The 27,999-nt window shown below is 42.8% G+C and overlaps 2 protein-coding genes across 10 annotated transcripts in view; one reads left to right on the top strand and one right to left on the bottom strand.

Moving 5' to 3' along the window:
* The first annotated feature begins 50 nt into the window (after positions 1–50).
* Positions 51–22,253, top strand: LOC132399179 (jupiter microtubule associated homolog 2-like). 3 transcript variants are annotated; one of them, XM_059979281.1, is made up of 5 exons: positions 51–236; positions 18,224–18,366; positions 19,150–19,292; positions 19,802–19,844; positions 21,070–22,253. In XM_059979281.1, the coding sequence occupies exons 1-5, from the start codon at positions 187–189 to the stop codon at positions 21,219–21,221; spliced, it is 531 nt and encodes a 176-aa protein (XP_059835264.1). In that variant the 5' UTR covers positions 51–186; the 3' UTR covers positions 21,222–22,253. The 3 variants fall into 3 exon arrangements, with proteins under 3 accessions (XP_059835264.1, XP_059835262.1, XP_059835261.1); XM_059979279.1 differs by having other exon boundaries at positions 19,799–19,844; XM_059979278.1 differs by lacking the exon at positions 19,802–19,844.
* The window catches only part of LOC132399176 (major facilitator superfamily domain-containing protein 1-like), a 67,673-nt gene continuing 61,269 nt past the window's right edge, over positions 21,596–27,999 (bottom strand). For all 7 annotated transcript variants that reach the window (XM_059979264.1, XM_059979259.1, XM_059979262.1 and 4 more), the window contains one exon: positions 21,596–27,206. In XM_059979264.1, the coding sequence (XP_059835247.1) occupies positions 27,099–27,206 (108 nt within the window). In that variant the 3' untranslated portion in view covers positions 21,596–27,098. The remainder of the gene's footprint in view (positions 27,207–27,999) is intronic.

The following is a 27,999-nucleotide window of genomic DNA, read 5'->3' as shown; positions in this document are numbered from 1 at the left end:
TGCTTCCTGCTCGCGAACTATCCAATGGAAAGTGAAACAAGCCAGTTGAGGGCGGGGTTATACTGATCACCACGGGGAAGAAGTTTCTCCGAGCCGGCTTTAAAGGATTAGAGTAGAGCGGGCGGTTTAGACATTGTGTCCGCAGGCGCTCGGATAAGAGTTACAGAGTGGTGGTAGTTTAGCAGCATGACTTCAACCAGTACTTTTCAGGGTTTGGAGAACCGACCCAACTCCAGGTAAGAGCAGAACGTGTTTGATGACCCAGATCCGACAGTGGCGGACTCCCTACCCAGGGAGTTCCCCGGGAAGTTAGGCCGAAAGCACGGCGTATATCCACGGAAACGAGAGCTGAGGCCTTATATAGTCCGGTCCCTATCCGAATTTTCTCGAAGTTTACTGGCCGCTGCCTTCCTCCCTCTCCAAGTGGCGCCACCCTTTGGCCCAAACTAAGGGCGGTGACTCAACCGCGGTGTATGAGCTCGTTGCGTCTCCTCCTGTGTGTAATTCGCTTTAATCACTAGTCGCACATAATGCGTTTCATATACCGCCTGTAGAGTGTCGCTGCGCCCCAGTATTCACAAAAGCACGCCACCTCCACTGAGATCGTGGGCTTAAGGTTCTCTTGTCACCCATCTAATGGCGAGTTCCCAACACATTCTTGCTGTCTGCTATGTATGTGTGGTCGTGGGCATTTCAACTTTGGAATCTCTGGCATTTGAAAAACGACTGTGTTTGTTACGGGCAACGGCGGCCTTCAAGAACAGCGAGGAGACGAAAGTGCACGGTTAGGATCGAGAATTCTGCACGTGTGTTGCTGTCACCTTGTTTAGATAAGGTTGGCATTGCCCAAGTTCTGGTCTGGCGCTGCTGGGTCATTGTGATGGTCTGAATTTGCGGACAACCGTTCTGAAGTTGACCTCGAACCTTTTAAATCTTCAGGATGAAAATGGGAGCAATTCTTGAGGCGCGGAGGGAGGTAGAAAGTGAATTTTCCGGCTCGCTGTCCTGGTGCTATTTGTCATTCCTTCCGTGGATAAAAGGGCAGTTGAGCCCGTGGAGCCATTCAGTCTATACTTGCTTTCAACCTGGCGGGAAACTACTTGATTGAAATATAAGACCTGCTTCAATCTCGACAGGGTGGACGTGAAGAAGATGTTTCCTGTTGTGGACGAATCTGGGGCTAGTAGCCATTCCCTTAAAAAGAATGAATGGAATTTTATTTGAATGGAATTTTATTTCGATCAGTACAAACAAAATGCTTCATTTTCAACGATCATTTCAGCAAAAGGGTCACACAGTTGTGGAGTTACTCAGCAGTTCAGGAAATGAATCCACAATCCATGTTTTGGGCTAAGACCCTTCTTCAGAAGGAAGGGGGAAGATGCCGGATTAGAAGTGGGGGTGGGTGGGAAGAGGACGAGGTGAAGCCAGGTGGATGAGCCAGGTAAAAGTCTGGAGAGGAAGGAATCTGATGAGGGGAGAGTGGACCATGGGAGAAAGGGAAGAAGTATGGGTATCAGGGGGAGGTTAAAAAGCCAGCGGGGAATAGACAAAAGGGGGAAGGAATAAAAACATACTGGAAGGAGAAATTGATATCCATGCTGTCAAGTTGGACGCAGAGAATGGTTCCTCTACCCTGAGTGTGCTAAAAGAGGAGGCAATGGACGGGTGTGTTGGAATCAAAATGGCAGCAGGGAAGTTGTGCTTTTGGTGCCCCCCCCCCACCCCCAACGGATTTAAGGCAGGTCTCACCACCATGGAGGAGGCCATATCAGGATCACTGGATACAATAGATGACCCCAGCAGATCAGAGGTGGCGTGATGCCTCACCTAGAAGTATTATTTGGGGCTTTGCATGGAGGTAAAGGAGGAGGGTGAATGTGCGTGTGTTTGCAGGGAGATTCGTGGGGAGGAACAAATGGTCACAGAAATCGTGGAGTGAGTGGTTCCTGCAGAGTGTGTGTGTGGGGGGGGGGGGAGGAGAGGTAAAGGTGTGTTAGGTGGTGTGATCCTGTTGATGCTGGTTGAAGTTGCAGGAAGTGATGTGTTGGATGCGGAGGCTCAAGGGGTGATAGGTGAGGACAAGAGGAACTCTATCCCTGTTAAAAGTGGGGGGGGGGGTTAATGGGATGAATGTAGATGTACAGGAAATGGAGATGTTGGTGACGGCAGCATCAATGGTGGGGTGGGGGGGAGGAAGCCCCATTCTTTGAAAGAACAGGAAATCTGTTCTGGAAAGGGAAACCTAATCTGGGAACCGATGTGGCAGAGATGAATTGAGAAAAAGGAATAGTATTTTGTAGGAGATGGGGGGTGAAAGAAGATGATCAAGATAGTTGAGGAATCTGTAGGTTTAAAAAAAGCTCGTGTCCGGACATGGAATGGAGACCATAAAAGAAGGATGACCGTTAAAATGGTCACCATTTAAGTTAGTGATTTTTCTCCTCCTTCCTCACACCCCCCCCCCCCCTCGTGTTGTGAAGTTTCTTCCTTAAAATGGCACTTGAAACAGCCTTTCCCTATCTTTTAGAGAAAGGTGGCTCGCTACCCGACAGCAAAGGGCTGGAAGGTTGTATAGTTGAATGGGAATGCAAAGTTGAGGATGTGTCCAAAACCTTGGTCTTACCGAATGATGGACAGGGCTCAATGGGGTTGATTTGTATGTTTGAGCAAAGTTGATAATAGATTGGGTAATAGATTAATAATAATTAATCAAGTGCTAACCTTGATAAATGAGTCTTGTCTTTTGAGCAATCCTGATTAGGAATAACCACGTGCTTCACTGCAGATGTTCACCAATGGATTATCGGGGAGGAGGGGGTGTACTTGTTGGTATTTGCCACCACGATGTAATAACAGTATTCTGAGTTTCTTATTGTGTGTGAAGGTCATCTGATGTTTTTAATGCCTTGTATCTTTCAGAATGTTTCAAAGTATGAATTCATAGCTTTTTTTTACTGGCTGCTGTATCTCTCTTCCTCTTCTCTCTCCTCGCTCTCCTCCCCCCCCCCCCCCCCCCATTAGTTTAAGGATGTTGAACTTCTGTGTATAGCATTTCTGTTTTTGTTTTGTTTTGTTTTGACATGGCTGAGGAGTAAATGAACAAAAGGCTGGGAATATCTCCTGAACTTTTGGGTGGTTGGGGGCACATATAGGGTATCCTACCTGGTTGAGAATGGGCTGTTAACATGGTGCCATCAGAGTGTTCCTTCAGATCAGTTCCAAAATATTAAACTAGATTTTTAGTTCTTGTCTTGAGTTTGACCGCCAAGCTCCTGAACTGATTGAGTGTTATTAACTGAGCTGTAGCTGATGTTTTCAAGTGATTGAATTGTCACACTGACATTCTTGTAAGTTTGGGGCCTTTGTAAGAATTTTGTAAATGAAGGGAAGCCTCATGGTTGGATTCTGATTGTTGATGAGAACTGTTACTCTTAACCTAGATGTTGAAACTCTAAGATTAATGCAAGCATCTCTGGATTCAGAAGGATAGGGAGTATTTATTCTGAAAATGCCAGGCTTGCTTCATGTTTGTGGGTATAGTAAACACTAATGCAACTCTTCTACAAGAGCTGATAATCTTGTCAAGGACTATGTTTCTTAGCATGAAAAAGAAAATCTGCAGATGCTGGAAATCCAAGCCACACAATGCTGAAGTAACTCAGCAGACCAGGCAGCATCTATGGAAAGATTACAGATGATATTTGAGGCTGAGACTCCATTAGGAGAAAAAGATGAGGTTGGAGCAATGTGGGGAAGGAGAGGAAGTAAAAGATGGGAGCAGTGAAATAAGCAGCTGGGAAGCTGATAGTTGAAAGAGATAAAGGGATGGAGAAGGGGAATCTGATGGAGGGTAGAAGACCATGGAAGAGAGAAGAGGAGGAGCACTAGAGGGAGGTGATGGACAGGTAAGGTGACAAGGTGAGAATGAATGGAAATGGTGAGGGAGGAGGCATGTTGGTCACATTACATTTCTGATTTTAAATGCATATAAAATTTCACACTGACCTTGTGTCAGAACTGGCAGATTTCTGAAACAGGTTTATTATCACTGACATGTGAAATTTGTTTTTGGAGCAGTGCAGTATAAGACAGAAATTTCTTGGTGACAAAAAGAATGCTGCAATGGTGGCCATGCAGAAATTTGATGGTAGAGGGGAAGATGTCCTTAACAATGTTGATCAGGCTCTTGTATCTCTTGTGAAAGTAGCAAGAAGAGATCGCGTCCAAGATTGGGCATCCTTAATGATGGAGTTTATATTTTTAAAGTTGAATTGTTGGAGAAGGGGATAGAGGTTGGTGAAAACGTTGGTTTGGAAGGTAGCATCAAGGAGAAATTGAGTGAGCTGAGGTGGTGCTGAGACATGCCTGGATGAAGAGAGTAGGTGGTGAGGAATGAAAACTGAATTGCCTAAGAGAGAGGAGGGGAAGAAATGTGAACACAAACTGTAGACACAAAGTTGGAATAGCCAGTTACCAATGAAATTGATATAATTGAATGGTCAATATTGAAGAATATAATGCCCTGAAGAATGCTTTGTTTCAAGTGGCCAAGTTGAGTTGCAGCTCCTTGGATTTGTGTTGTATAGAAGATCAAAAGTGTGAAATAAGTCTGGAAGTTGGATGAATAGTAATGAATTTTCTATCTTGTCCAGGCATGCTCAGGCAAGGTAGATGCTGCATGGCAGGATGAGGTTTTAGAAAATCTATAAGTTTCTGTAGGATTTCAATGAGACACATTTCACAGAATAACAGATGCCAAGATTAAGGCAGACATTTTTTTTTGTTGTTGGTCCACAAATCACAGGTCATCAGTGATGGGTAATTCAAAGAACTTCTAGTGGGACCAGAGAAAATCGCATAGAAGGCATTCAGGGTTATTGAAAATTTTCTTGGCAACTATAGAGCATCAACTATGTACAGCTGGTTGACATGTTTCAAGCATACAAAACTATGAAGTGCAACATGTCACTGAAGATTCATTTTCTGCATTCCCATTTAGACTTCCCTGAAAATCTTGGTGCTGTCAGTGATGAGCATAGTGAAAGGTTTCACCAGGATTTCGGTCATGGAGAAATGGTTTCAGGGCAACTGGAATCATCAATGCTGGCTGATTATTGTTGGTCTCTTAAGTGAGACACAGTACAGTTGTCCCTCGGTATCTGTAGGGGATTGTTTCCAGGACCATCTGCGGATATCAAAATCTGTTGCTGCTCAGGTCCCTTATAAAATGGCATAGTATTTGCATATAATCTATGCCCATCCTCCCGTATACTTTAAATCATCTCCAGATTACTTGTAATACCTAATGCAATGTAAATGCTATGTAAGTAGTTGTTACACTGTCTTGTTTAGGGAATAATGATGCTTTGGTGGAGGCTCAATAATACTAAAGTCAGGATCCGTGGAGGTTGGGGGCTGAGGATTCTCAAGCGTTGAAGGTCAAGGCTTCACAATTGCAGATGGTTCAGTTGGAAGCATCGTTATAGGAAGCTGTTTCTTTTTCTTTGCATCATCAAACAAATCTTGCAGTGGTTGTAGGCATGTTGTTATCCCTTGGGTGACGCGGAGGCTTCATTCCATCAAAGGATCGCACTCGAGGATCATATTCTTTAACACTTGCACCTGTTGGAAAAACTGCTGCAATTTTTCAAGTGTCCAAATTGATGGCTGTGCCTCCTCTAAATCTTCTGCATCATTTCAGCAGATCTTCGAGTTCCTCGTTGGTTAGGGTTTCTCTATGCTCTGTGTTCCTCAGTCATGTCAGAGAAGCCTTCCCCACCAACTTACCTTACAACATTCAAGATATCCCTGACTTCTGCATCAATAGTGGGGAAGCCCCTGAAATCATTGACTGTCTCACTCCATAGTGGCTTCCAACATGCATTGACCGTCTCAGGCTTTAGGGCATCTACAGTCTCTGCAGTAAGCACAATTGCATCTTCAGTTGTGAACTTCTTCCATAAATCCATGATGCTGTAGTCAGGGTTAGCATCAAGGGCAGCATGAATCCTCCCGAAGGTGAGGTGGGTGTAAGTCACCTTAATGCACTTGATGATACCTTGATCAAGTGGCTGCAGCAGTGATGTAGTGTTAGGAGGCAGGAACATCGCTGGCAAAGCAGAGAGATCGGGCCGGGAGCATTGTCAATTATGAGGAGAGCCTTGAGTGGCAGCCCCTAGTCTTCAAGGTATTTCTTCACTTCAGGAATGAAGCACTGGTGGAACCATTCCAAGAACAAGATGGCCACTACCCAAGCCTTGTGTTGCCAGACCAGAGGCAGGCAATTTTTTTTGTTGTTAAGAGCCCGGGGATTGTTTGCTCGGTAGATGAGTTCTGGCTTGATCATGTGACCTGCATTGCCACACAGCACCAGAATAAGCTATCTATCCAGGCCTTGAACCTGGGACCTGCTTGGCACTCATGGATGTAGGTATGATTGGGCATCTTCCAGAACAAGCCCGTTTTATCACAATTGAAGACTTGCTCTGGAAGGTAACCTTTCTCTTCTATGAGTTTCTTGAGCTCCTCTGGGAATGCTGTTGCTGCCTTGGCAAAAGCTGATTCTCCTGTGATCTTTAAGTTCTTAAGGCTATAGTGCTTTACATATCTAGGCAACCATCCCTTACTAGCCTTAAACTCCTTGCTCTCGCTCTCCTCAGCCCCGTCACAGTAGTGCTCAGAGAGGCTGTGCTTTTTCATGCATAATTTTGCCATCAACAGGGATATGCCTCTGTGACGTGTCCTCTAGCCACACATTTAATGTTTTCTCAGTCTTTGCAAACACCTTATCACGAACCAGAGAGACCAGTTTTGCTGTTGTCAGGGTAGCACTAACACTTCCACAAGTTTCAGCTTCTTTCCGCTTTACTGTGCGACTGCTCGATTCATTCTTACTGGCCTTACAGCCCACGTTGGCAAGCAACATGCCAATTCTCAAAAGAATCAAGATTTTTATTTTCTCGGCGAGAGATAGCTCTTTACGTTCCCTCTTAGCCTTTGAGGAATTGCTTTGACCACTTAATTGCTTTATAGGAGCCATTTTTTCACAGAAACAAAGGGTGCACACAATACAAGTAGCGAATGAACATAATGTGAGGTGAACAATGCTCAAACGATGAGTGCTGAAGAGAGACTGAGGATCAGTGAGATGACGGGAGGCTACACCAAGGTATGCCTACACATCACTTCATTCGTGTGGATTAAGTGTAGTCCTCAGCACGCAGAAAATTCAAGTTTTACTTTTTTTGGAGCTTCCTGGAATATTTTTGATCCGCGGATGTGGAACCCGTGGATACAGAGGGCTGACTGTACAAATAAAACTCGTACTTTAAACGCGCACTTTAAAAGGCAGGACTTCTTTTCAGAGTGGTCATTTGAATCGGGAGCAAGTTACAGCTTGTGATTCAGCTGGGAGCTCAGAGAATACGACCGTGTAGGTAGGATTTAAGCCTACCTGGTCAATACCTGTGGAGGGGGGGGAACTGCGCAGGCGCGAGTGACGTCAGCGTCGAGCGCGCACTTTAAAAGGCAGGACTTCTTTTCAGAGCGGGCAGCGTCGAGCAGGCAGCGGAGTCCGTGGAAGCAGAGTCCTGGGCTTTGGCTAAGTGGGCTTTGGCTAAGTGGGCTTTGGCTAAGTGGGCTTTGGCTAAGTGGGCTTCGGTAAGCTTGTGTGATTGCTCACTGAGGGGAAGAAGGTAAGGTCGCTAGGTGCTTTTTAGACTTATTCTATCAATCCAGTTCAGGTATGGGGGAGACAGTCAGAGCAGTGGTGTGCTCCGTATGCAGTATGTGGGAAGTCAGGGTCAACACAGTTGTCCCTGATGACCACACCTGCAAGAGGTGCGTCCAGCTGCAGCTCCTATCAGCCCGAGTTAGGGAGTTGGAGCTGGAGCTGGATGAACTACGGATCATTCGGGAGGCAGAGGCAGAGATAGGAGTTATCAGGAGGTAGTCACACCAAAAATCCAAGAAGTAGGCAGATGGGTGACGGTCCAGAGAGGCAGGGGGAGCAGGCAGAGAGAGCAGAGCACCCCTGCGGCCATTCCCATTAACAATAAGTATACCGTACTGGATACTGTTGATGGGGATGACCTACCAGGAATGAGTTGTAGTGGTCCTGCCTCTGGCACAGAAGTTGAACCCTCAACTAGAAAGGGGAGGAGGGAAGAGAAGAGAGCGATAGTTTTAGGGGATTCTATAGTTAGGGGGGCAGATCGGGAGTCTCGGATGGTATGTTGCCTCCCTGGTGCCAGGGTCCGGGACATCTCAGATCGGGTGCAGGCTATTCTTGAGAACGAGGGCATGAACCCAGATGTAGTGGTCCATGTAGGGACCAACGATGTAGGTAAGGTGAGTGAGGGGGTCCTGCTTAGAGAGTTCAGGGAGTTAGGAGTGAAGCTGAAAGGCAGGACCTCCAGGGTGACAATCACGGGATTGCTACCTGTGCCACGTGCGAGTGAGGCGAAGAATAGAATGATTATGCACATTAATACGAGGCTGAGAGCATGGTGCAGGAAGGAAGGGTTCAGGTTTTTGGATAATTGGTCTTTGTTCCAGGGACATTGGGATCTGTTTCGAAGGGACGGTCTACATCTGAACCGGAGGGGTACTAACATTCTTGCAGGAGTGTTTGCCAGTGCTGCTCGGGGGGGTTTAAACTAGATGTGCAGGGGGCAGGGTTCCAGATCCAGAGGGTTGGTCAGAAGGAGCATGGAGTTAAATGTGTAGAAGGTTTGGGTGATCTTGAGAAGGTCATCAAAATTCAGGGTGCAGTTAGCCCGATGGAAGTTCAAGGAGCTGGGTTAGGTACAGTAGACAGTGTTTTAAGCAAAGAGAGGAGGAATGGGCTAAGAATTCTATACTTGAATGCGCGTAGTGTCAGAAATAAGACAGATTAGGTTGAAGCTCAGATGAAAATGGGGAACTACGATATTGTTGGGATAATGGAGACATGGCTGCAAGGGGATCAGGCCTGGGAATTGAGGGTATATGTGCTATCGTAGGGACAGAAATATGGGAAGAGGGGGTGAGGTGGCCCTGTTGGTGAGGAATGAGATTCAGTCCTTAGCAAGAGGTGACTTGGGAACAGGGGAAGTAGAGTCTGTGTGGATTGAGCTGAGGAACAGTAAGGGTAAAAAGACCCTAATGGGTGTTGTGTACAGGCCCCCAAACAGTAGCGTGGATATTGGGTCCAAGTTGATTAGGGAGTTAACATTGGCATGTGCTAAAGGTAATGCAGTCGTTATGGGAGATTTCAACATGCAGGTGAACTGGGAGAATCAGGTAGGTGCTGGACCCCAGGATAAGGAGTTTGTGGGGTGTCTAAGGGATGTATTTTTGGAACAGCTTGAGCTTGAGCCAAACAGGAACGAGGCTATTTTGGACTTGATGTGTAATGAACAGGAATTGATAAGTGATCTTGAAGTAAAGGAGCCATTAGGAAGTAGTGATCATAAGTTTTTATCTACAATTTGAGAGGGATAAGGGCAGATCAGAGGTGTCAGTGTTGCAATTAAATAAAGGAGACTACCGAGCCATGAGGGAAGAGCTGGCCAAAGTTAAATGGGCGGATGCCCTGGCAGGAAAGACAGTGGATCAGCAGTGGCAGATATTCTTGGGCATAATACAAAAGATGCAAAAGTAGTTCATTCCAATGAGAAGGAAGGATTCAAAGAGGGGGAAGGGGGCACAGTGGTTGACAAAGGAAGTCAGAGATTGTATAGCATTAAAGAAAAAGAAGTATGACAGGGCTAAGATGAGTGGGAATACAGATGATTGGGAAAGTTTTAAGGAACAGCAGATCTTAACTAAAAAAGCAATACGGAGAGAAAAAAATCAGGTATGAGCTCAGTCTAGCCAGGAATATAAAAGGGGATAGCAAAAGCTTTTTTAGCTATGTGAAGAGAAAGAAGATAGTTAAGAACAATGTTGGCCCCTTAAAGAATGAATTGGGAGAAATTGTTATGGGAAACAGGGAAATGGCAACAGAATTTAATGCGTACTTTAGATCTGTCTTCACCAGGGAGGACACAAGCAATCTCCCAGATGTATGGATGGGCCAGGGTCATAAGATATCAGAGGAATTGAGACAGATTGACATTAGGAAAGAAACTGATGAGTAGACTGGTAGGACTGAAGGCTAATAAATCCCCGGGTCCAGATGGTCTGCATCCGAGGGTTCTAAAAGAGGTGGCTCAGGAAATTGCGGATGCATTGGTTATCATTTTCCAATGTTCCTTAGATTCAGGATCAGTTCCTGAAGATTGGAGAGTGGCTAATGTTGTCCCACTTTTCAAGAAGGGAGGGAAGGAGAAAACGGAGAACTATCGCCCTGTTAGCCTAACATCAGTCGTGGGGAAGATGCTTGAGTCCATTATTAAGGACGAAATAGTGGCACATCTAGATGGCTGAAATAGGATTAGGCCGAGCCAGCATGGATTTACCAAGGGCAAATCATGCTTGACTAATCTGTTGAAGTTTTTTGAGGGTGTAACAAGGATGTTAGACGAGGGTAAGCCAGTGGATGTTGTGTACCTAGATTTTCAGAAGGCATTCGATAAGGTGCCACATAGGAGATTGGTGAGTAAAATCAGAGCTCATGGCATTGGGGGCAGGGTTTCAACATGGATAGAAAACTGGTTGGCAGATAGAAAGCAAAGGGTAGCAGTGAATGGGTGTTTCTCGGACTGGCTGGAGGTGACTAGTGGGGTACCACAGGACTCTGTATTGGGACCACAGCACTTTACGATTTATGTCAACAATTTAGATGAGGGCATTGAAAACTATATCAGCAAGTTTGCTGACGATACTAAACTGGGTGGCAGTGTGACATGCGAAGAGGATGTTAGGAGAATACAGGGAGACTTGGATAGGCTGGGTGAGTGGGCAGATACTTGGCAGATGTCATTTAATGTGAATAAATGTGAAGTTATCTGCTTTGGAAGCAGGAACAAGAGGGCAGAGTATTGTCTGAACGGTGTAGAGTTAGGTAAGGGAGAAATGCAAAGAGACCTAGGAGTCCTAGTTCACCAGTCAATGAAGGTGAATGAGCAAGTGCAACAGGCAGTGAAGAGGGCAAATGGAATGTTGGCCTTTGTTACAAGGGGAATTGAGTACAAGAGCAAGGATGTCCTTTTGCATTTGTACAGGGCCCTGGTGAGACCACACCTGGAATATTGTGTACAGTTTTGGTCTCCAGGTTTAAGGAAGGACATTCTGACAATTGAGGAAGTGCAGCGTAGATTCACTAGGTTGATTCCTGGGATGGCAGGGCTGTCTTACGCAGAGAGATTGGAGAGATTGGGCTTGTACACGCTGGAATTGAGGAGATTGAGAGGGGATCTGGTTGAAATATTTAAGATAATTAAAGGATTTGATGGGATTGAGGCAGGAAATATGTTCCAAATGTTGGGAGAGTCCAGTACCAGAGGGCATGGATTGAGAATAAGAGGTCAGTTATTTAAAACAGAGTTGAGGAAGAGCTTCTTCTCCCAGAGAGTTGTGGAGGTGTGGAATGCACTGCCTCGGAAGACGGTGGAGGCCAATTCTCTGGATGCTTTCAAGAAGGAGCTAGATAGATATCTGATGGATAGGGGAATCAAGGGATATGGGGGCAAGGCAGGGACTGGGTATTGATAGTGAATGATCAGCCATGATCTCAGAATGGCGGTGCAGACTCGAGGGGCCGAATGGTCTACTTCTGCATCTATTGTCTATTGTATCATTTTTAGCTTAGCTGAACTTTTGTTAAGTTTCAGCACCGCTATGCGATTAACACATATTCAATGAAAGTTAACTTGATTCTGTCGTGGTTTCTTGTGCCCCACAAACGACCAGGAGATGCAGAAGATTCTTCAAGAAGTAATACTTTAATTTGCAAATCAAAGCTGAGACAGTCATTGAGCTAGTCGCTGATTGCCCACCGATCCTTGTCCATTTTTTTTATATAGCAATCTCCTGGTTTAGTTGCATTAGCATATCCAATCGGTCTACAGTTGCGTATCACTAATACATCAGCCACTATTGTTTCTCCCCATTGTCTTAATCATGTTCTAATCTATATCTCTTAGCTACCTCTCATTAACACGCCATTATCTTATTTGGCACTGATGTGTTCAGTAGTACAGAGACAATGCAGAGATTTCATTCTCCTACTAAATTGGATACATGCATAGCAAATAGCAAACACAAAGCTGACTACATAGTTTTGGTTACACAGCATACAATGCAACTTTTATACTCCAATATTTCTCAGTTCCTACTTGATACAAGTAGTTTGAAATTGTGTTCCATTTCAAGTGGTAAACAAAAACATCCTGAAGAGGTAACATTTTCAAAAAATTGTTGTCCAGTGTAATTATTGACAAGCAGCAGAAAGCTCGGACACCTTTGAGCTGTACAAGTGCTATCAATGCAGTTCACTCTTATCTGTGCAGAGTTGACCACATTGAGTACTAAGTGCAGTATTCTGAGTATGAGTCGATTGTTGCCTCAGCTGGAAATGGTGTTTGCGTACCTGGAAGATGTTGCTTTTTCATTTAGAGTCATCCTTGTGCTACAATGATAGTCTGAACTTTCTCCTGAGTTTCTGAATTCCCTCTAAGTTGAAAAGCAGACTTGCTACATCTGCAGCATGCTACCACCTACACCGGACCACTACAACTCGCCTACCGACACAACTGATCGACAGGTGAAGCAGACAGCTCTACACACAGTGCTTGTGCACATCTGGAGGAGGATGCTCATGTGAGAATGCTGTTCTTGGACTACAGTTCAGTATTCAACTCCATAATTCCCTCCAGGCTCAACAAGAAGCTCAGAGACCTTGGTCTTCATCCTGCCTTGTGTAGCTGGATGCTGTACTTCCTGTTGGATCACCAACAAGTGGTAAGAATGGGCTCCCTCACCTCTTCCCTCAACACAGGTGCCTCTCTAACCCCCCTCCTTTACTCTGTCACCACCCACAGCTCCAGTCTGCTAATTAAATTTGCTGACGAGTACTATATTGATTGGACTTACCTCAAATAATGAGGCAGCCTACAGAGAGGAAGTCATCACTCTGACACAGTGGTGTCAAGAAAACAGCCTCTCCCTCTGTTGCATAAACTAAGGAGCTGGTTGTGGATTACAGGAGGAATGGAGATGGGCTAACCCCTATTGACATCAGTGGAACAGGGGTTGAGAGGGTGAACAGCTCAAGTTCCTCAGCATAAGCATCAATCACTGAGGATCACACGTGATCTATACATCCCGGCTGTGTGGTGGAAAAAGGCACAACTGCACCTTTCACCTCAGACAGTTGAAGTTTGGTGTGGGCCCCCAAATCCCAAGAAATTTCTAGAAAACATCCCAAGAAATGAGAACATCCTGACTGGCTGCATTACTGCCTGGTATGGGAATTGTACCTCCCTCAATCGCAGGACTCTGCAGAGAGTGGTGCGGACAGCCCAGCGCACCTGTGGATGTAACTTCCCACTGTTCAGGACATTTACAGAGACGGGTCCGTAAATGGGCCCGAGTCACCCCAACCACAAACTGTTCCAGCTGCTACCATCTGGGAAATGGTACAGCAGCATAAAAGCCAGGACCGACAGGCTTCGGGGACAGCTTCTTCCACCAGGCCATCAGACTGATTAATTCATGCTGATACAGTTGTATTTATTATATTGACTGTCCTGTTGTACATAATATTTATTATAAATTGCACATTTACACAGACATGATGTAAAGATTTTTACTCTTCTATATGAAGGATGTAAGTGGTAAGGATGTCAGGAGTAAATTTATTTACAGAGTGAGTGCATGGAATGGGCTACCGGCAATGGTGGTGGAGGCGGTCTTTTAAGAGACTCCTGGATGGGTACATGGAGCTTGGAAAAAGAGGGCTTTGGGTAACCCTAGTTAATTTCTCAGGTAAGGACATGTTTGGCACAGCTTTGTGGACTGAAGGGCCTGTGTTGTGCTGTAGGTTTTCTATGTTTCTAATAAAGTCAATTTGATTCAATTGGGGTGGCTCGAATTGAAGTTATCCTTAGTGAAGGTTGTACATTTAATTGATAGGGACTGAAGTAACCTTTAACCAGTTTAGTGATGTTATGTTTCATTAAGTTTGCTGGTCACTTCATATTAATTAACTTGTACAATCTTAACTATCAATTTTGCTGTTCCACTGCCTGTGAGCTTTGAGAAGTATTATTGAAATGCGGCAGATATTCCAAGAACAAAACAGAAGTGAAGTGAAACCATTTGGACTGCTGTCACATTTTAAAATTGTTCTTCAGTTTTTGGCATGGGGTTTATTTCTTTTAAGACAGATTTCTTTAGATTTGTGTAACACCCTGGGTCGCCTCAGGCTCGCTCAGCTCGTTCTCGTCTAGGGGGAGCAGCCTTCGGCCCCGCCAAACTGGGTAATCAGCTGGTGTGGATGCTGTGTGATGTCCCCGCCTCGCCCAAAAACAGACAGTACACCATATGCGATTAAATGAGTACAATTTATAAAGGTTACTATAACTAAGTGATTAATAACGATACAGTATATATGAAGAGAAAATTAAAGAAAAGGCGCCAAACTTATCAAAGTCCAAACCACTTCGTGCACAGCCGTTGGAGCTCAATTACTGAAGTCTTCTGGCCACCATTCGATCCCCTCCGAACTCCTCGACTCGCAGCTCAGGACCCTCCGAACTCCTCGACTCTCCAAACAGCTCAGGACCCTCCGAGTGGTCAACCAAGCACATCTAGCTTCATCCCCCTCCCCCCCCCTTGGAGAATCTCCCGGCCTCGGACCCCCCTTTGGGGTCCGATCCTCACCCAGCTTAGAGCATTGCGTCCTCTCTCTCGACCCCCTCGCGCCGATCTGCCCAAAAGCCCGTCAACAAAAGCTTACAGACTCAGAAGAAAGAACATTAATCCCCATTTGGTTTACAAAGGAATACCATTCTCGTTATCAGTAAATTAGCATTCCTGCTAGTTAACAAAAAGAAGAATCCCTCTTTACACTTGGAAGAAAGGTCACATCCAAATTGTGGTGTATTTTGTAGCAGGTGGGGAGTTTTGTCATGGAGTTGGTCATACAACATGAATGTACATTTTTGGTCTATTGTATCCATGCTGACCTTTGTCCGTCTGCACTAAGCACCACAATCTTGGTTTAAGCAACGACAAAGTTCTATTCTAACTGCCTTTTCCAAAAACTACCTCTAGAAAAGTATGTTAGGCTATTAATACAAACTTCACATCTTCTTAAATTTCTTCCCCTGGCAGTTAATCTAATCAACCATTCTAACCAGCCCCCCACACGTACTATTACCCTGTCACAGCACTGTAAGCAGGTCATTTTTATAATGGTGATTACATTATAAATGATATTTATGCACATTTTAATCTATATCTATACTTTAACCCAAGCTTTATCTTTATACAATCTTTATTTGTTGTTTTTGCATGTCATGGCCTGACCAGCACCACATCAAATTCCTAATAAATTTTCATGTATATGGCAAATTTAATCCTTGCTCCTATTTGGAATACTTCTTTACTAAGTATGTTTCAGTGCCTCTTAAATGATCACCTATGTTGGTGCCTTCCAATTATCATCCAGACCTCAGAAGCCCTTCAAAACTTGAGTCCTTTTTCTATAAACCATATACTTCTCTCAAAATCCTCTATGCCTATGTGAATCCACTCACCAGGATGGGTGAGAAGAGTAAGCAATTTATCCTGTATCTGACACAGCTGCTGTGCTTGAGTTGATTCCAATCACATGGAAGCTGACCATTGTTTACAAATGGTCAGAATTGACAAAGGTGAAGTAATATTACATGGTTTCAATTAAGGGACAATATGTTGTCTTGGAAACTAGTCATTTCTGAATAGCAAAAACCAAGTGTAATGCAGAATCAGAACAAATCACTGAAAATACAGTCAGCTGTCCCTTATCCGCGGGGGATTGGTTCTGGGACCCCTCGCGGATACTGAAATTCGCGGATGCTCAAGTCCCTTGTTCAACCTGTCTCAATGCGGTGGATCTTAGGACCCAGCGGAACCTCAGACCCTATTTAACTTGTCTTACTGAAAGAGGTGAAACGCCATCGGTCATTGGAAAAGTGTTGGGCTACATCGGTCAATGATCGGAACAATTTTAAAGAATAAAGTGAAAAAGGCTCTGCCCAGATGAAAGCTACAATCATTACTAAGCAATGCAGTGGTTTAATTATTGGGTTTTGGGTTTTTGATCCTCCACATCAACCCAGCATGGTGGAGAGCGCACTTAAGAGTGATCTGTCTTGAGTCCCGATAACTTCTGTTCCTAAGCCCGGCGAGGAAACATGCGTTCTTAAGTGTTTTGTATACATAGAAAGGTAAAATATATACTATATACTAAGACAAACGTTTGACTAACTGACACTAAATAATACAGGATGTACCTGTTCCGACTTAGTAAAAGAACTTCTGATTTTTTTTTTTTCGATCCCAATCCACGATAACCCACGTACATCCTCCCGTATACTTTAAATCATCTCTAGATTACTTATAATACCTAATAGAATATAAATGTTATGTTAGATAGTTGTTATACTGCATTGTTTAGGGAACAATGACAAGAAAAATGTCTGTACATGCTCGAACAACAAGTGCTGGAAGATTCGCGGATGAGGAGGGCCGACTGTACTCAGCAGGTCAGGCAGCATCTGTGGAGAAGGCTTCATTTCGGTTGACCTTTCACAGCATTGCTTGACCTAGTTTGAAGTATCAGCCAGAACTGTATTGACTCAGGTTCTCAATGCACTGGGGAGCACATGACATGTTGTGTAAATAGTTTAAGGATCCTGCTACCTCACAATTAGTTTTCTTGACTGTGGGGGAAAAATCTGAGCGTCCCACATTGGCTTAGCATCACCTCAGAATCCACAAAGCCAGAGCAGGAACAAATAATCACTAATATCTAGGGATAGCAGTAGGAGAAGATTCATTTACACTAGGTTTGAAGCAAAGAAACTCCAAAGCTCTCCATGGCAACTGATCTTGGACAACCTACTCATGTGTCTCTGCACTGACGACCAACAGCCAATGACAGATGCAAAACTCTCCAAATCCATGCTCCAACATTGGCAACTTCTCCCATCAAGACCTCCCTGATATTGTGCTTCTAACTCTGGGAGGCTGGCTGTTTTATTTGTCTGATGCACGCTCAAATGGATTCTGAGGGCAGAGAAAAAGGAAGCAATATTTCCACCATCTCCTGGGAACTGGTGGCCTACCACAGCAGAGTGGAAGAGGATTTGAGATGGCACACAAGCGGGCAGTGCAGAGGCCAGCATGAACCACACGCCAGCTCCCAAACTACTCTCCCTCGCCCAGTCCTGCCTGGGGGTAATATTAGCACTGGAGTGAAAATTAGTAACTCGGAGATCCACTAAAAGGGAGGGGATGGTTGGTTAGGTATTGCAGTTTAGTGAACAGTACAACTGTTTGAAAATAGAAAAACACTTGCAGTGTTAAATATTGAGATTTCCTCATCTTGGAGGTGAGCGTTTAAATTCATGGAAATGTTTGTATGAATTTGTTTAATTTTGTGTATAGTGAACACTCCAGCACCCCCCCCCCCCCCCCATGGGCAAGACAGTTGCAGAATTTGCCAGTAAAGTTGGCTTTATAAGCTTGTGGAAAATTCTAAGTGGGTAAGGATGGTTATGGAAAAGTGAAGTGTGTGCCTGCTATATGAGCCTCGATTTATTTTTATTGGATGTAAATTGTATCAGCTGTGTTCCAATGTCCAATGAAACATTGGAAACTTGTGCAAACAGGTGATCTGGGAGCTAAGCAGTACATTTGAGAAATAATATTTTCATCTATACATCAATTTTTTGGTCCAAAAAACAAATTGTATAAAATTCTTCTCTAATATGGAACATCTTTCTTTTGCAAGAAGGATGGTTGTTTCTCTGAACCATTGAACAGCCTCTTAGGGCAGGGGTTCCCAACGTGGGCTCCATAGACCTCTTAATGGTCCATGGCATAAAAAGGGTTGGAAACCCCTGCTCAAAGGAGTTGAAGCAAAGTGGAGATTCAGTGGCCTCAAGCATGCTAAAATGAGAATTAATATTGACAATGGGTATTTGTTTTTGTAATGAATTTTAAGGATGTAGTTACACTTGTACAGAAAGAGGTTAATTGAAATGGAAAATCTGTGTCATATTAATGAATCCCTTTTCCTCGCTAGCCGAGTGCTTAAACCACCCGGTGGTGGCTCTAGCAACATATTTAGTGCCCTTGAAGAACCAGCCAGCAAACCTCACAAGATGGCATCTAATATTTTTGGACCACCAGAAGAAATCTCTGTGCCAAAAAGATCCAATCCTCCAGGTAAGGAAGACAAATGGAATTTTATTTCACACTGTCCTTCATGTTGAGTGCAGCACAGAACAAATTTCCTGACCTTTTGTCAGTGATACTGAGCCTGAACAAGGGACACTCCCTGGAGAGGGGCAGCAGCACCCCAAATGGACTTCTGAGCATTGTTACTTAATCACACTGTTCTGCCTTGCATGTTCAGTACTAACCACTGAGGGTCGGTAAAAATAATTGCATATGTGTGTCTAAAGTATCCCTACTCCAGTTGAAAACTTGTTTGTAAATACTGAAGCTCTTGCTGCTTTAACTTGGATACTTCCCCCTTTCCACACTTCAGGATTTTAAGTACCAGTAGTGTTTGGCAGTGGTATATTTTGAACTCCTCATTCCCTTTACAAATCCTCCTCAGTCCATTCATTTTGGACTATTATGGAAATGTAGGGCACAAAAAGGATGCCCTACTTCAACTTGTATTTGGACTCCTTGATGAAGACATTGTTAATTTCTTTACTCAAGTTATTTCCCACCTTTTAACGCAATGGATTCTAAATCATAAACTTGCTATTTTGATCTTATAACATCTCTAATAGCTCATAACCTCTGCCATCAGATTCTGAGTTGTCCGTAAACCTTCTTCGCAATTTCTCTTGAACTATTTCAATGCAACTTCTTGTGGTTTTTTTTTGTCTTGCGCTTTACTGCTGTCACAAAACAACAAATTTGATTCGGTGATGATAAATCTGATTCTGATTATAAACTAGACATTGATTTAACATCTTGCTAAATCTTTTTGAGGTGGAAAAGACAGTGGGATTTTCAGTGAACCCAGTCCTGTTCCTTCCCAGCAAAGCACCATTCCAGCTGGTGGGAGAAGTACTGAGGTCTTTGGGGAGCCGGCTCCTCCCACTGCAGTTCGTACTCACCCAAACAAACCAAAGGTACATTTCATAAGCATGCTAACTTTTATTCAATGCTTGCTGGAAAGTTTCAAAACATGCTTGTCAACTTTCAAATATTTACTACAAATCATTAAGATTTTGCTGTAATCTGAAAGTCAAATTTCAATACACAACATTGCTTAAACAATCATATTGCTGTGTGCTATTGAGTAATTTAAAAATTCATTTTCAGTTAATTGTGGTTTTCATCACATAAAACGGTATCAATAATACAACTTTTGAATAGTGCCGGACGGATTCTGGGTGAAGTGAGTAGTGTACAGCAGGAATATCTCTCATTGTTGCCTGGGCAGCCTGGAGCAAAATAAATTGAACCTTGCCTTTCAATCAAAGGTGACCAGTTGAGCCTTTATTTGTATTGGGCAAATCTACTAGTATTTTTAAATCAAGATTAAAATTATTTCTGTGAATAAACTGACTGAAGCTTCAGTTCTTTCAATACTCTTGTGCTACAGTACCTTAATTTGATACGTACATTTTTTAAGCAGGATGCCAACATATTCTCTGCATATGAAGAAAATGAAGTGAAAGGTGAGACTTGAGCATAAATTTCATTTTGACAGCACTTTAGGATTGTGAACGACCTGTTCCACTGTAGTTTTGCTGTTTCTGTTGAGCTCTGTCTGCGAAATGCAGACCCCATTTAGTGGGGCAGGTGTTACCTGATGGGGAAGAGGTGGTTGGGTGTTTGGGATCTTGCACTACCCCTGTTCATGCATGTCTTAATGTGTTCCCTTGTGACTGTTGGGAGTACTCTTGAATGCTGCTGCTGTGTTGAGAATTGTGCACCAGGGATTTTTTTTTCCCCAAGCTTGGAGGATGTTTCACTCGGAGTAGGATAGTAAAATGCAGGGTTGTGAAGGAGGAAAGTTAGTTTGATTGTGGAGTAGGTTAAAAGGTTGGCATGACATTTGTGCACCAAAAGGCCTGTACTGTGCTCTAGGGTTCTGTTTTGAGAATTTGAGGCCACTCTTTGAGTGCAGTGGCATGTTTAAATCACTGGACTAGTATCCAGAGCCCTGGGCTATTTAACAGATGAGTGGTTCAAACACAGAAGATGAGTAATTTAAATACAAGTTGATAAATCTGGAATTGAAATTTACTAGTGGTGACTGAAATTTACTAGATTGTATGAAGCAGACTTGGGCCACCTACTGGTGTAGTGGCATCAGCACTGGACTGCGAGGCAGATGGTCCTGAGTTCAAACCCAGCCGGGTCCCAACTGGACAGCAGCAGTATCTGTGTGGAAGAAAGACCTGGCAATCTACTTCTGTATCTTGTCATGGAAACCCTATGGACCCTATGGTTCGGGAGGTCACAGAGTGATTAACAATTGAAAAGAAGCAGACTTGGTTATGAAACATCCATGATATAATGGAATAAGTAATCTTGTGGTTTGTCTTGAATTAGTACGTGTATTTTACTACTCACTGTAAGAAAGTGTGTTTGAAAGGTCGACAATAAATACCAGTGGGCATGCACAAGTTGTATAATTTTTTTTTAGTCTTTCATCTACTCATCTTGCTTTGAGCTTAAACGACAAGATTGATGGGCCAGAAGTGGTGGCAACGCAAGCAAGCTGCTCCCAGCACACCGCTGGGTATGTTGGTTCTTAATACAAGTGGTGCATTTCACCGTTTCAATCTACATGTTAATAAACTGTTTATTTAATTCAAGATTTAAGTTTATTTAAAGAACCAATTAAAAGACAGTACAGGGAGGAAAAATAACACTTTGTTTGCACTGTTGCTGTAGAGCAAGGAGAACAAGAGAGTGAAAAGAAGGAAGAAGAGAAACCAAAGGAGCCTACAGTGGATGATCATGAACCTCATCTGGGTCCACGCCCACGATCCCACAACAAGGTCACTCAGCCTCCTGGTGGTAAATCCACGCTTTCATTGTTCTAGGGATTCTCCATGCCCTGTGAATCCACTCCAGCTTTCCAAAATTCTGTTTGGAACACAGCGTCACCTTGTGTACACTTGTGCCCAGAATATTTGCTGAATGGCATTTGATTTGCATAGCATTTTCCTTGTCTTTTCTCTTTCAAAGAAAGGTGTTCCCACCCTTCCCCCCCCCCCCCCACCAAAGTAGCTGCTCATTTAATTTCAACCAGAATTTTCTGGCCTATTGTTTCTGAAGTATTCTAAAACTTAAATTTGTACCTTCTGCAAATGTGATTTATTTGTATTAAAGTTGTTCTCCAGATAAGATATTGATAACTACTGTATGTTGAGCCTCAAGGTTATACATGTCCTCTACCTGTTCTTTTAATGGTTACATTTATTGGGTTCTAACTGGTTACATACTGATCAAATGCATATAAATCATGTAACAATAGGCCTTTGTTCACCAAGATTGCAAGGCTGTGCGAAATCTAGATTGTTTTCATAAGATTAATTGGCATGATTAACATTGTAAGCAACTTAGTTTGTCTCTAAACTGTTGTGAATACAGTTTAAATACTCCTGCTAATCATGCATGTAAACTGGAAGATTTAGTTCTGAAATATTTATTCCTGCAACAGGTTGGAAAAAATCTTTGTCTGCTTTGCCATGGTTTCTTTTGAAGTATTTATAATTATACAGGATATTCTGAAATGACCGCCACATCTGTACAGAAGTTAATGATGTGCTGAAAGATTGTTATATTGATCCTGTTTACTTTTCCAAATAGTCTTGATGGTACAAATGTATTAAAGATGTTATTTCTCTTCCATCCAAAACTCAATAATTTGTCATGCTCCTATTAGTGCCAATGAGGTCAGCTGCAGCAGAGTTTGGGATACTTTAACTCACTCAAGTTGTGTGCTCATGGTATGTTAGTTATTGCTAATGAAAGAGCTGTTTTTGTATTTTGAATTCAGCCATCTGTAAGGTGCAGATAACTGGATGGCAGTGGCCAAGAAAAAGATTACCTCAATAAAAATTGTATTTTTCTTTTTGGTGTTTGTAAACTTGATTCTCAATTTGTTTTTGATTTGGATGTAAATCAACAGAGGGCATCTTTAAAAGTTGCTGACTTCAGCTCCTAGGTCTGCACAGGTGATGCATTTCCTTTACTTTCCATAGTGCAATTAAAGATTAAGAACCGACATAACACATCTAACATGACAATGTTTGGGGTCTAAAAATAAAGTCTCTTTAGCTATTTTCCCATCTCAAGAATTGCCTGAAATGGCATCTTGAGTTTTGTATGTGCATTACTTTTAAAACAAGGTGGGAGAGATTGGAAATATTTTTAGCAAAAGTTATACCTTCTGAGTTCTTGAGCAATGTAATTTGACATGCAGCATCTGCAGCTGGTTGTGCTACAGGGATTGGTGCTGTACCTCTGTTCTCTATCTGAAGCAAATTTGGATGAATTGCAGAGCCTGGCTGTTAGATTTGCTAGTGCCACAGAGCAAGTTGTGACATGAACAGCAGGTCGATGTTGTATATCGGGGAGAAGGTAACGCGGTTCTTTTGGTTGTGGGAAAAAGTGAGTGAGTGCTGAGCTTGGAGCTGCCAATAGTATGGTGTCACCTTTTGTGCACAAGTCCTCAAAACTAAGGCTTGAGCACTGAGGAGGATTTGACTATGCTAGCGGTAGGGCAATGGAATACAAAACTAAAGATTGTCTCAACTGTCTTAATGTAGAGCATCTTAGTGTATTTTTTTGCCATATTGTTAAGTCCCAAGTAGATGAGATGATACAATAGACATACCTCAATTAGGTGCTAACAGGAACTTGAGATCTGTCCTTGCTATTGAGCTGAGATATTGAGGCTCTACAGAAGCCATTTGTTGCTCAAAAGCATTTTTCTTTTGCCCCAGTATGTGATCAACATCAAAACAGGGGAAGCAGGAAATTCTATAAGCCTTTTAGAAATTTCTTCATACAACTTTAAACAAGGGAGCTCCAGCTCATTGAAGGTATGATGCTTACTGACAGAAATTATAGTTGATCAGCCAAACACCATCCCTGAATTGGTTCCTGAATTAATAGGTCTGGAAGTGAGAACTTAATATATTGGGAGAGTTTGTTGCTGAGGCTCTGCTTGCTAGAGCTTAGAAGAGCTGGTTGGGGAAAATCTCTTTGGTCCCAGACTCCCCCACAATAGGTTTCAGAGGCCACAGCCCTCAAACTCTAAAGGCTGTCCTTTTAGAACAGGTGAGAAGGAGTTTCTTTAGCTAGAGAGTAGTGAGTCTCTGAAAGGTATTGGCAAAGACAGCTGTGCATGTTAAGTCATTGGGCATATTTAAAGTGGAGGGTGATGGGTTTCTGATTAGTGAGGATGTGAAAGGTTACAGAGAGAAAGCAGAAGAATGGGGTTGAGAGGGAAAATCAGCCTTGATGGAATGCCCTGATTTTGCTCCTATTTTATCTTATCTCTCTATAACCTTTTACCCAGTGGGTGGATGTAATGGAGGTGGAGATTGGAATGAATGCTGATGAACACGCAAGTCTGGTCATAGCTTATCCTGGGTACGTAAACAGAAATTCAATCTGGGTCTGACTGGAGCCAGAAAATAAGCTGGATAAGAAGGCAAATGTAAACCTTCAGCTGGGTTGGCAGGAAATATGACTCCTAGACACAGTCCCGCTTGTGAGGGCTAGTATCAAATTTCCATTTTGCTAGGTTTTGTGGCTTATTGAATGTAAGATGTTGGAATAGAAGATTGCTTATGGAAGCACTCAGACAAATGGGAAATAATGAGATTTCAATGCCAATAAAACCAATGTTGCAAGCAGTCACCCCGCTTTACACCTTTTCCTTTAGAGCCTCAAGTATAATATAAATTTGCTAATGGTCAGTACAGATTATGGCAGTGTTGGCTGATTTATACATTAATGTAAACTGGGAAAGGTTACTGAGTATGGGAAGTACAGCAAAGCTAATTTAAACTAGACTAGCTGTTAGAATGGGTACAGAGATCATAGCCATGATTGATCTCATCAAACATACTAGCTTCCAATTAATGTGAGTGATGCATGCAGCCAGTGCTTACCATGGTTTGCTTCAGTGGTAGGAGCATTGCAAGGGACCAGGCACCAGATGACTTAATTTCAACTTTTTCTTTTCCAAGAAAAAACATTGCAGCAGCAAGAAGTGATGGAGAGAGAAAATGGAGTTTCATTCATGTAACAAGTCTACCAGAAGGGCACCCAGAGAATTTTTGTTTCATTTCTGTGAGGGGAAATAGTCAATTATTAGTATTGGTTTAATGTCACTCCACTCTTTAAGAAAGGAGAAAGGCAGCAGAAAGGAAATTATAGACCAGTTAGCCTGACCTCAGTGGTTTGGAAGATGTTGGAGCCAATTGGTAAGGATGAGTTTGTGGAGTACTGAGTGACATGGGAAAAGATAGGACAAAGTTGGCAGCTTCCTTAAGGGAAAATCTTGCCTGATGAACCTGTTGGAATTCTTTGAGGAGATTACGAGTAGGATAGATAAAGGGAATGCAGTGAATGTTCTACATTTGGACTTTTAGAAGGCCTTTGACAAAGTGCCAAACCTGAGGCTGCTTATCAAGTTAAGAGCCCATGGTATTACAGGAAAGTTACTAACATGGTTAGAGCAGTCTCAATGGGCCAAGTGGCCTAATTCTGCTGCTATGCCTTAAGGTCTGCAGACTCCTTACCTCCTGCCTGATGACTGCTTTGAGAAGACAACATAGCCTGGATGGTGAGCGCCCCAGAAATATTGCTTGTGGATGATTTCGATTCTGACAGAAGTAGCTGGGAGCACTACTCCACTACTCTCTGTAACCTCTTGCTTTCCTGTGCATTGGATTTTCCGTAGCATCAAACCATGATGCAGTCAGAATGCTTACCACTGTACATCTGTAAAAGACTGTCAGGGTCTTTGATATCATATCAAATCTCCTTAAACTTCTCACAAAGTAGAGACAGTGTACCTTCGTCATGATTACATCCATGGTGCTAACCCCAGGTTACATCCACCCAGATGGACGGGGTTGAATTTGAAGGCTTTCGCTAAGAGATTCTTCATGTGCAGCTGGCTCCTCAGTCCCACCATACACAGCCTTTGTTATGACAGCAAGGAGTAGGAGGATGAAATCTGGTCCATCTCCTTCTGGAATATACATTTGCCAAGAAGCTCTGGAAATGTATGCAGTGGTCATTGGCGAGGTTCATCTTACATAGTTGTGCGAATACAGGACTCTATGCTCTCTGTTCTGTACTCTTGCCACATCCGTACACTGAGGTAAACATCAAATGCCCCTGTGATTAACTCAATGAAGAAAACACTGTCCTTCATCCAGTGTCCACAGTGCAAGGTTGTAGGGACAGCTTATACAGGTGTGGATCAGAAATAACATGTCCTCCCCGCTGACAAATCAACGTTGACACACCTGAATGATGCATACTTAGCCCACTGCTCTACTCTGTCTAATCCCATGACTCTGTAGCTAGGCACAGCTCAAATGCCATCTGTAAATTTGCCAATGACACAACTATTGTTGGGAGGATTCCAGATGGTGATGAGGAGGCGTACTGGAGTGAGACAGATCAGCTGGTTGAGTGATGTTGCAACAACCTTGCACTCAATAGTAAGTCCAAGGAATAGACTGTGGACTTCAGGAAGGGGAAGTTGAGGCAACACACACCGGTCCTCATTGAGGGATCAAAAGTGGATAGAGTGAACAGTTTTAAGTTCCTCGTTGTCGCCATCTCTGAGGATCTATCCTGGGTCCAACATATTGTTGCAATTACAAAGAAGGCACTTCAGTGGCTACATTTCATTGGGAGTTTGAGGAAACTCAGTATGTCACATTTGTTTCTGTGCTTCAAGAGATACCAATAATTGTCCACTATTTCAATGAGAAACAAAAAGCAGTCATGAAAATGATTGCTTTCTCAGCTAAAGACAAAAAGGTCTCCAAGATAAGGACACATCAGCAGACCATAAACTATAGGAAGCCCATTAACAAAATGAGGGTAGAAATTAAGGATTCTGAAATGGAAGAATTTTATTATCAAAGCAGCATATATATTGACAATTCTCTAATTTTAGTGTAATATTTACTTACAAACATTATTGCATAGATTGACCAAACTGCTCATAAAACCATTCAATAATGTTTATCTTGTGTAAAATCAAGTGCACTCCTGAATTAGAAAAATATATTCAAACAGATATACACACAGTTCTCTCCCACTTGCATAAAAATGTTTCTCTTAAATCAGAACTAGTAAGAGTAACATCATATAACCACTAAAAGCAAATATACTTCAACGTAGTGTCTAAGACATCTGAAGTATTAAGGCTATGTCATGGCATGACATTGCATATTTACCTGACAAGTCCTTTTGGATTGTAAAACACACTTTTGTAAATATACGAGCATCAATCCCAAAAGTGAGTTCAAAACAGAGGAACAGAAACACTCAGCTTCTTTTATTCCTTGACAACGATCAAAAGATTATCTGTAGTCTTACAGCAAAAAGCTGCAGCAATTGCAACAAATAAACTACCCATAAGAGTCAAATTTATGAGGGACATTTAAGAGACTTTTGGATAAGCACTTGGATTGAAAAAAAATTGGAGGACTACGTGGGAGGGAGGAGACAGAATAATCTTAGAGTTGTTAAAAGGTCGGCACAACATCTTGGGCCATAGGAACATATGATCTATGTTCAGTTAAAAATACGTTGATCTTGATGTGACATGACAATTGATCATACTGGGAGAATCACACTTCAATAACAGAAAAGAAACCAGTTAATCTGGAGAATTGTCCATTTTCTCTCTCAAATCAAAACAGCTAAATCATTCCTCAGTTGTCATTGTCTCTGTCTGTTAACAGAGGAGATGTCTCTGAAGCTGTTTGGTTTTCCTCTTTTGTAGTCTCAAGCTGCTTGGTGGTTTTGTTCAATGTGTTACCCTGAAAGGAAAGATAGAACTAAATATCAATGTTAATTGACAACTGTTGATACAGGAAGACTTACGTGATCCAGGAAAGGGGACAGGGATTGCATTTCTATAAAATGCCCCATATTGTAGATGTAAGACTGGCAGTACATATGCCAACAACTGCCTTCTGGGAAATCACCTTCGTACTTGCTACCAAAGAGTCTAAATCTCCAAGGTTATAGGTAAGAGTAGGTATGAATTAAACACAACTGAAATCACTTTGATTATAGAGAATACTAAAAGTTATTACAAAAGAAAAACAAGATGTGCCTCAATCATTGTGAGAGGTTGTTCCTTGGTGATGCAGTGTGAGGTTTAGAAAGAGCTCGTGTGCTTTCAAGATTTTTCAGTTGGCTGCGATCATAACAATCTATTAGACACTCAGCAGGGACCAATAAAGAGAAGTGAGTTGTAACAGGAGTGGCAATTGTGCGAGAGGATGGTGTTAATAGTGATCAGGCTTGGGCGAGAGCAGATTTTGGAAAACACAGAAGTTCTAAGTAAGTTGGCTGTACATTTCTCTGCTAGTATATAGCTAATCCACTGAGAATGGGTCCAGAGTTAATGCTATGTTCCTTGTGTGAGAGGTGGGAAATTTGGGAGAGCTCCATTCTTCATGATAACGATATCTGCACAAAGTGCACTGAGCTACAACTCTTGGGAGTCTGTGTAGAGGAACTGGAGCTGCAGCTGGATGACTTTCAACTTGTACAGGAAAATGAGGAGGTGATAGATAGGAGATGCTTGGTGGTAGTCACCCCTTC

This window comes from Hypanus sabinus, chromosome 9 (assembly GCF_030144855.1).
Source record: "Hypanus sabinus isolate sHypSab1 chromosome 9, sHypSab1.hap1, whole genome shotgun sequence".
Classification (NCBI taxonomy): Eukaryota; Metazoa; Chordata; class Chondrichthyes; order Myliobatiformes; family Dasyatidae; genus Hypanus; species Hypanus sabinus.
This window is presented reverse-complemented; position numbering and strand designations above follow the sequence as displayed.

Coding starts and splice junctions, on each gene's coding strand:
- LOC132399179 (XM_059979278.1), top strand. CDS start 187: ATGACTTCAACCAGTACTTTTCAGGGTTTGGAGAACCGACCCAACTCC. Junction 237..18,223: donor GAGAACCGACCCAACTCCAG/GTAAGAGCAGAA, acceptor TTTCCTCGCTAG/CCGAGTGCTTAAACCACCCG. Junction 18,367..19,149: donor AAAAAGATCCAATCCTCCAG/GTAAGGAAGACA, acceptor AATCTTTTTGAG/GTGGAAAAGACAGTGGGATT.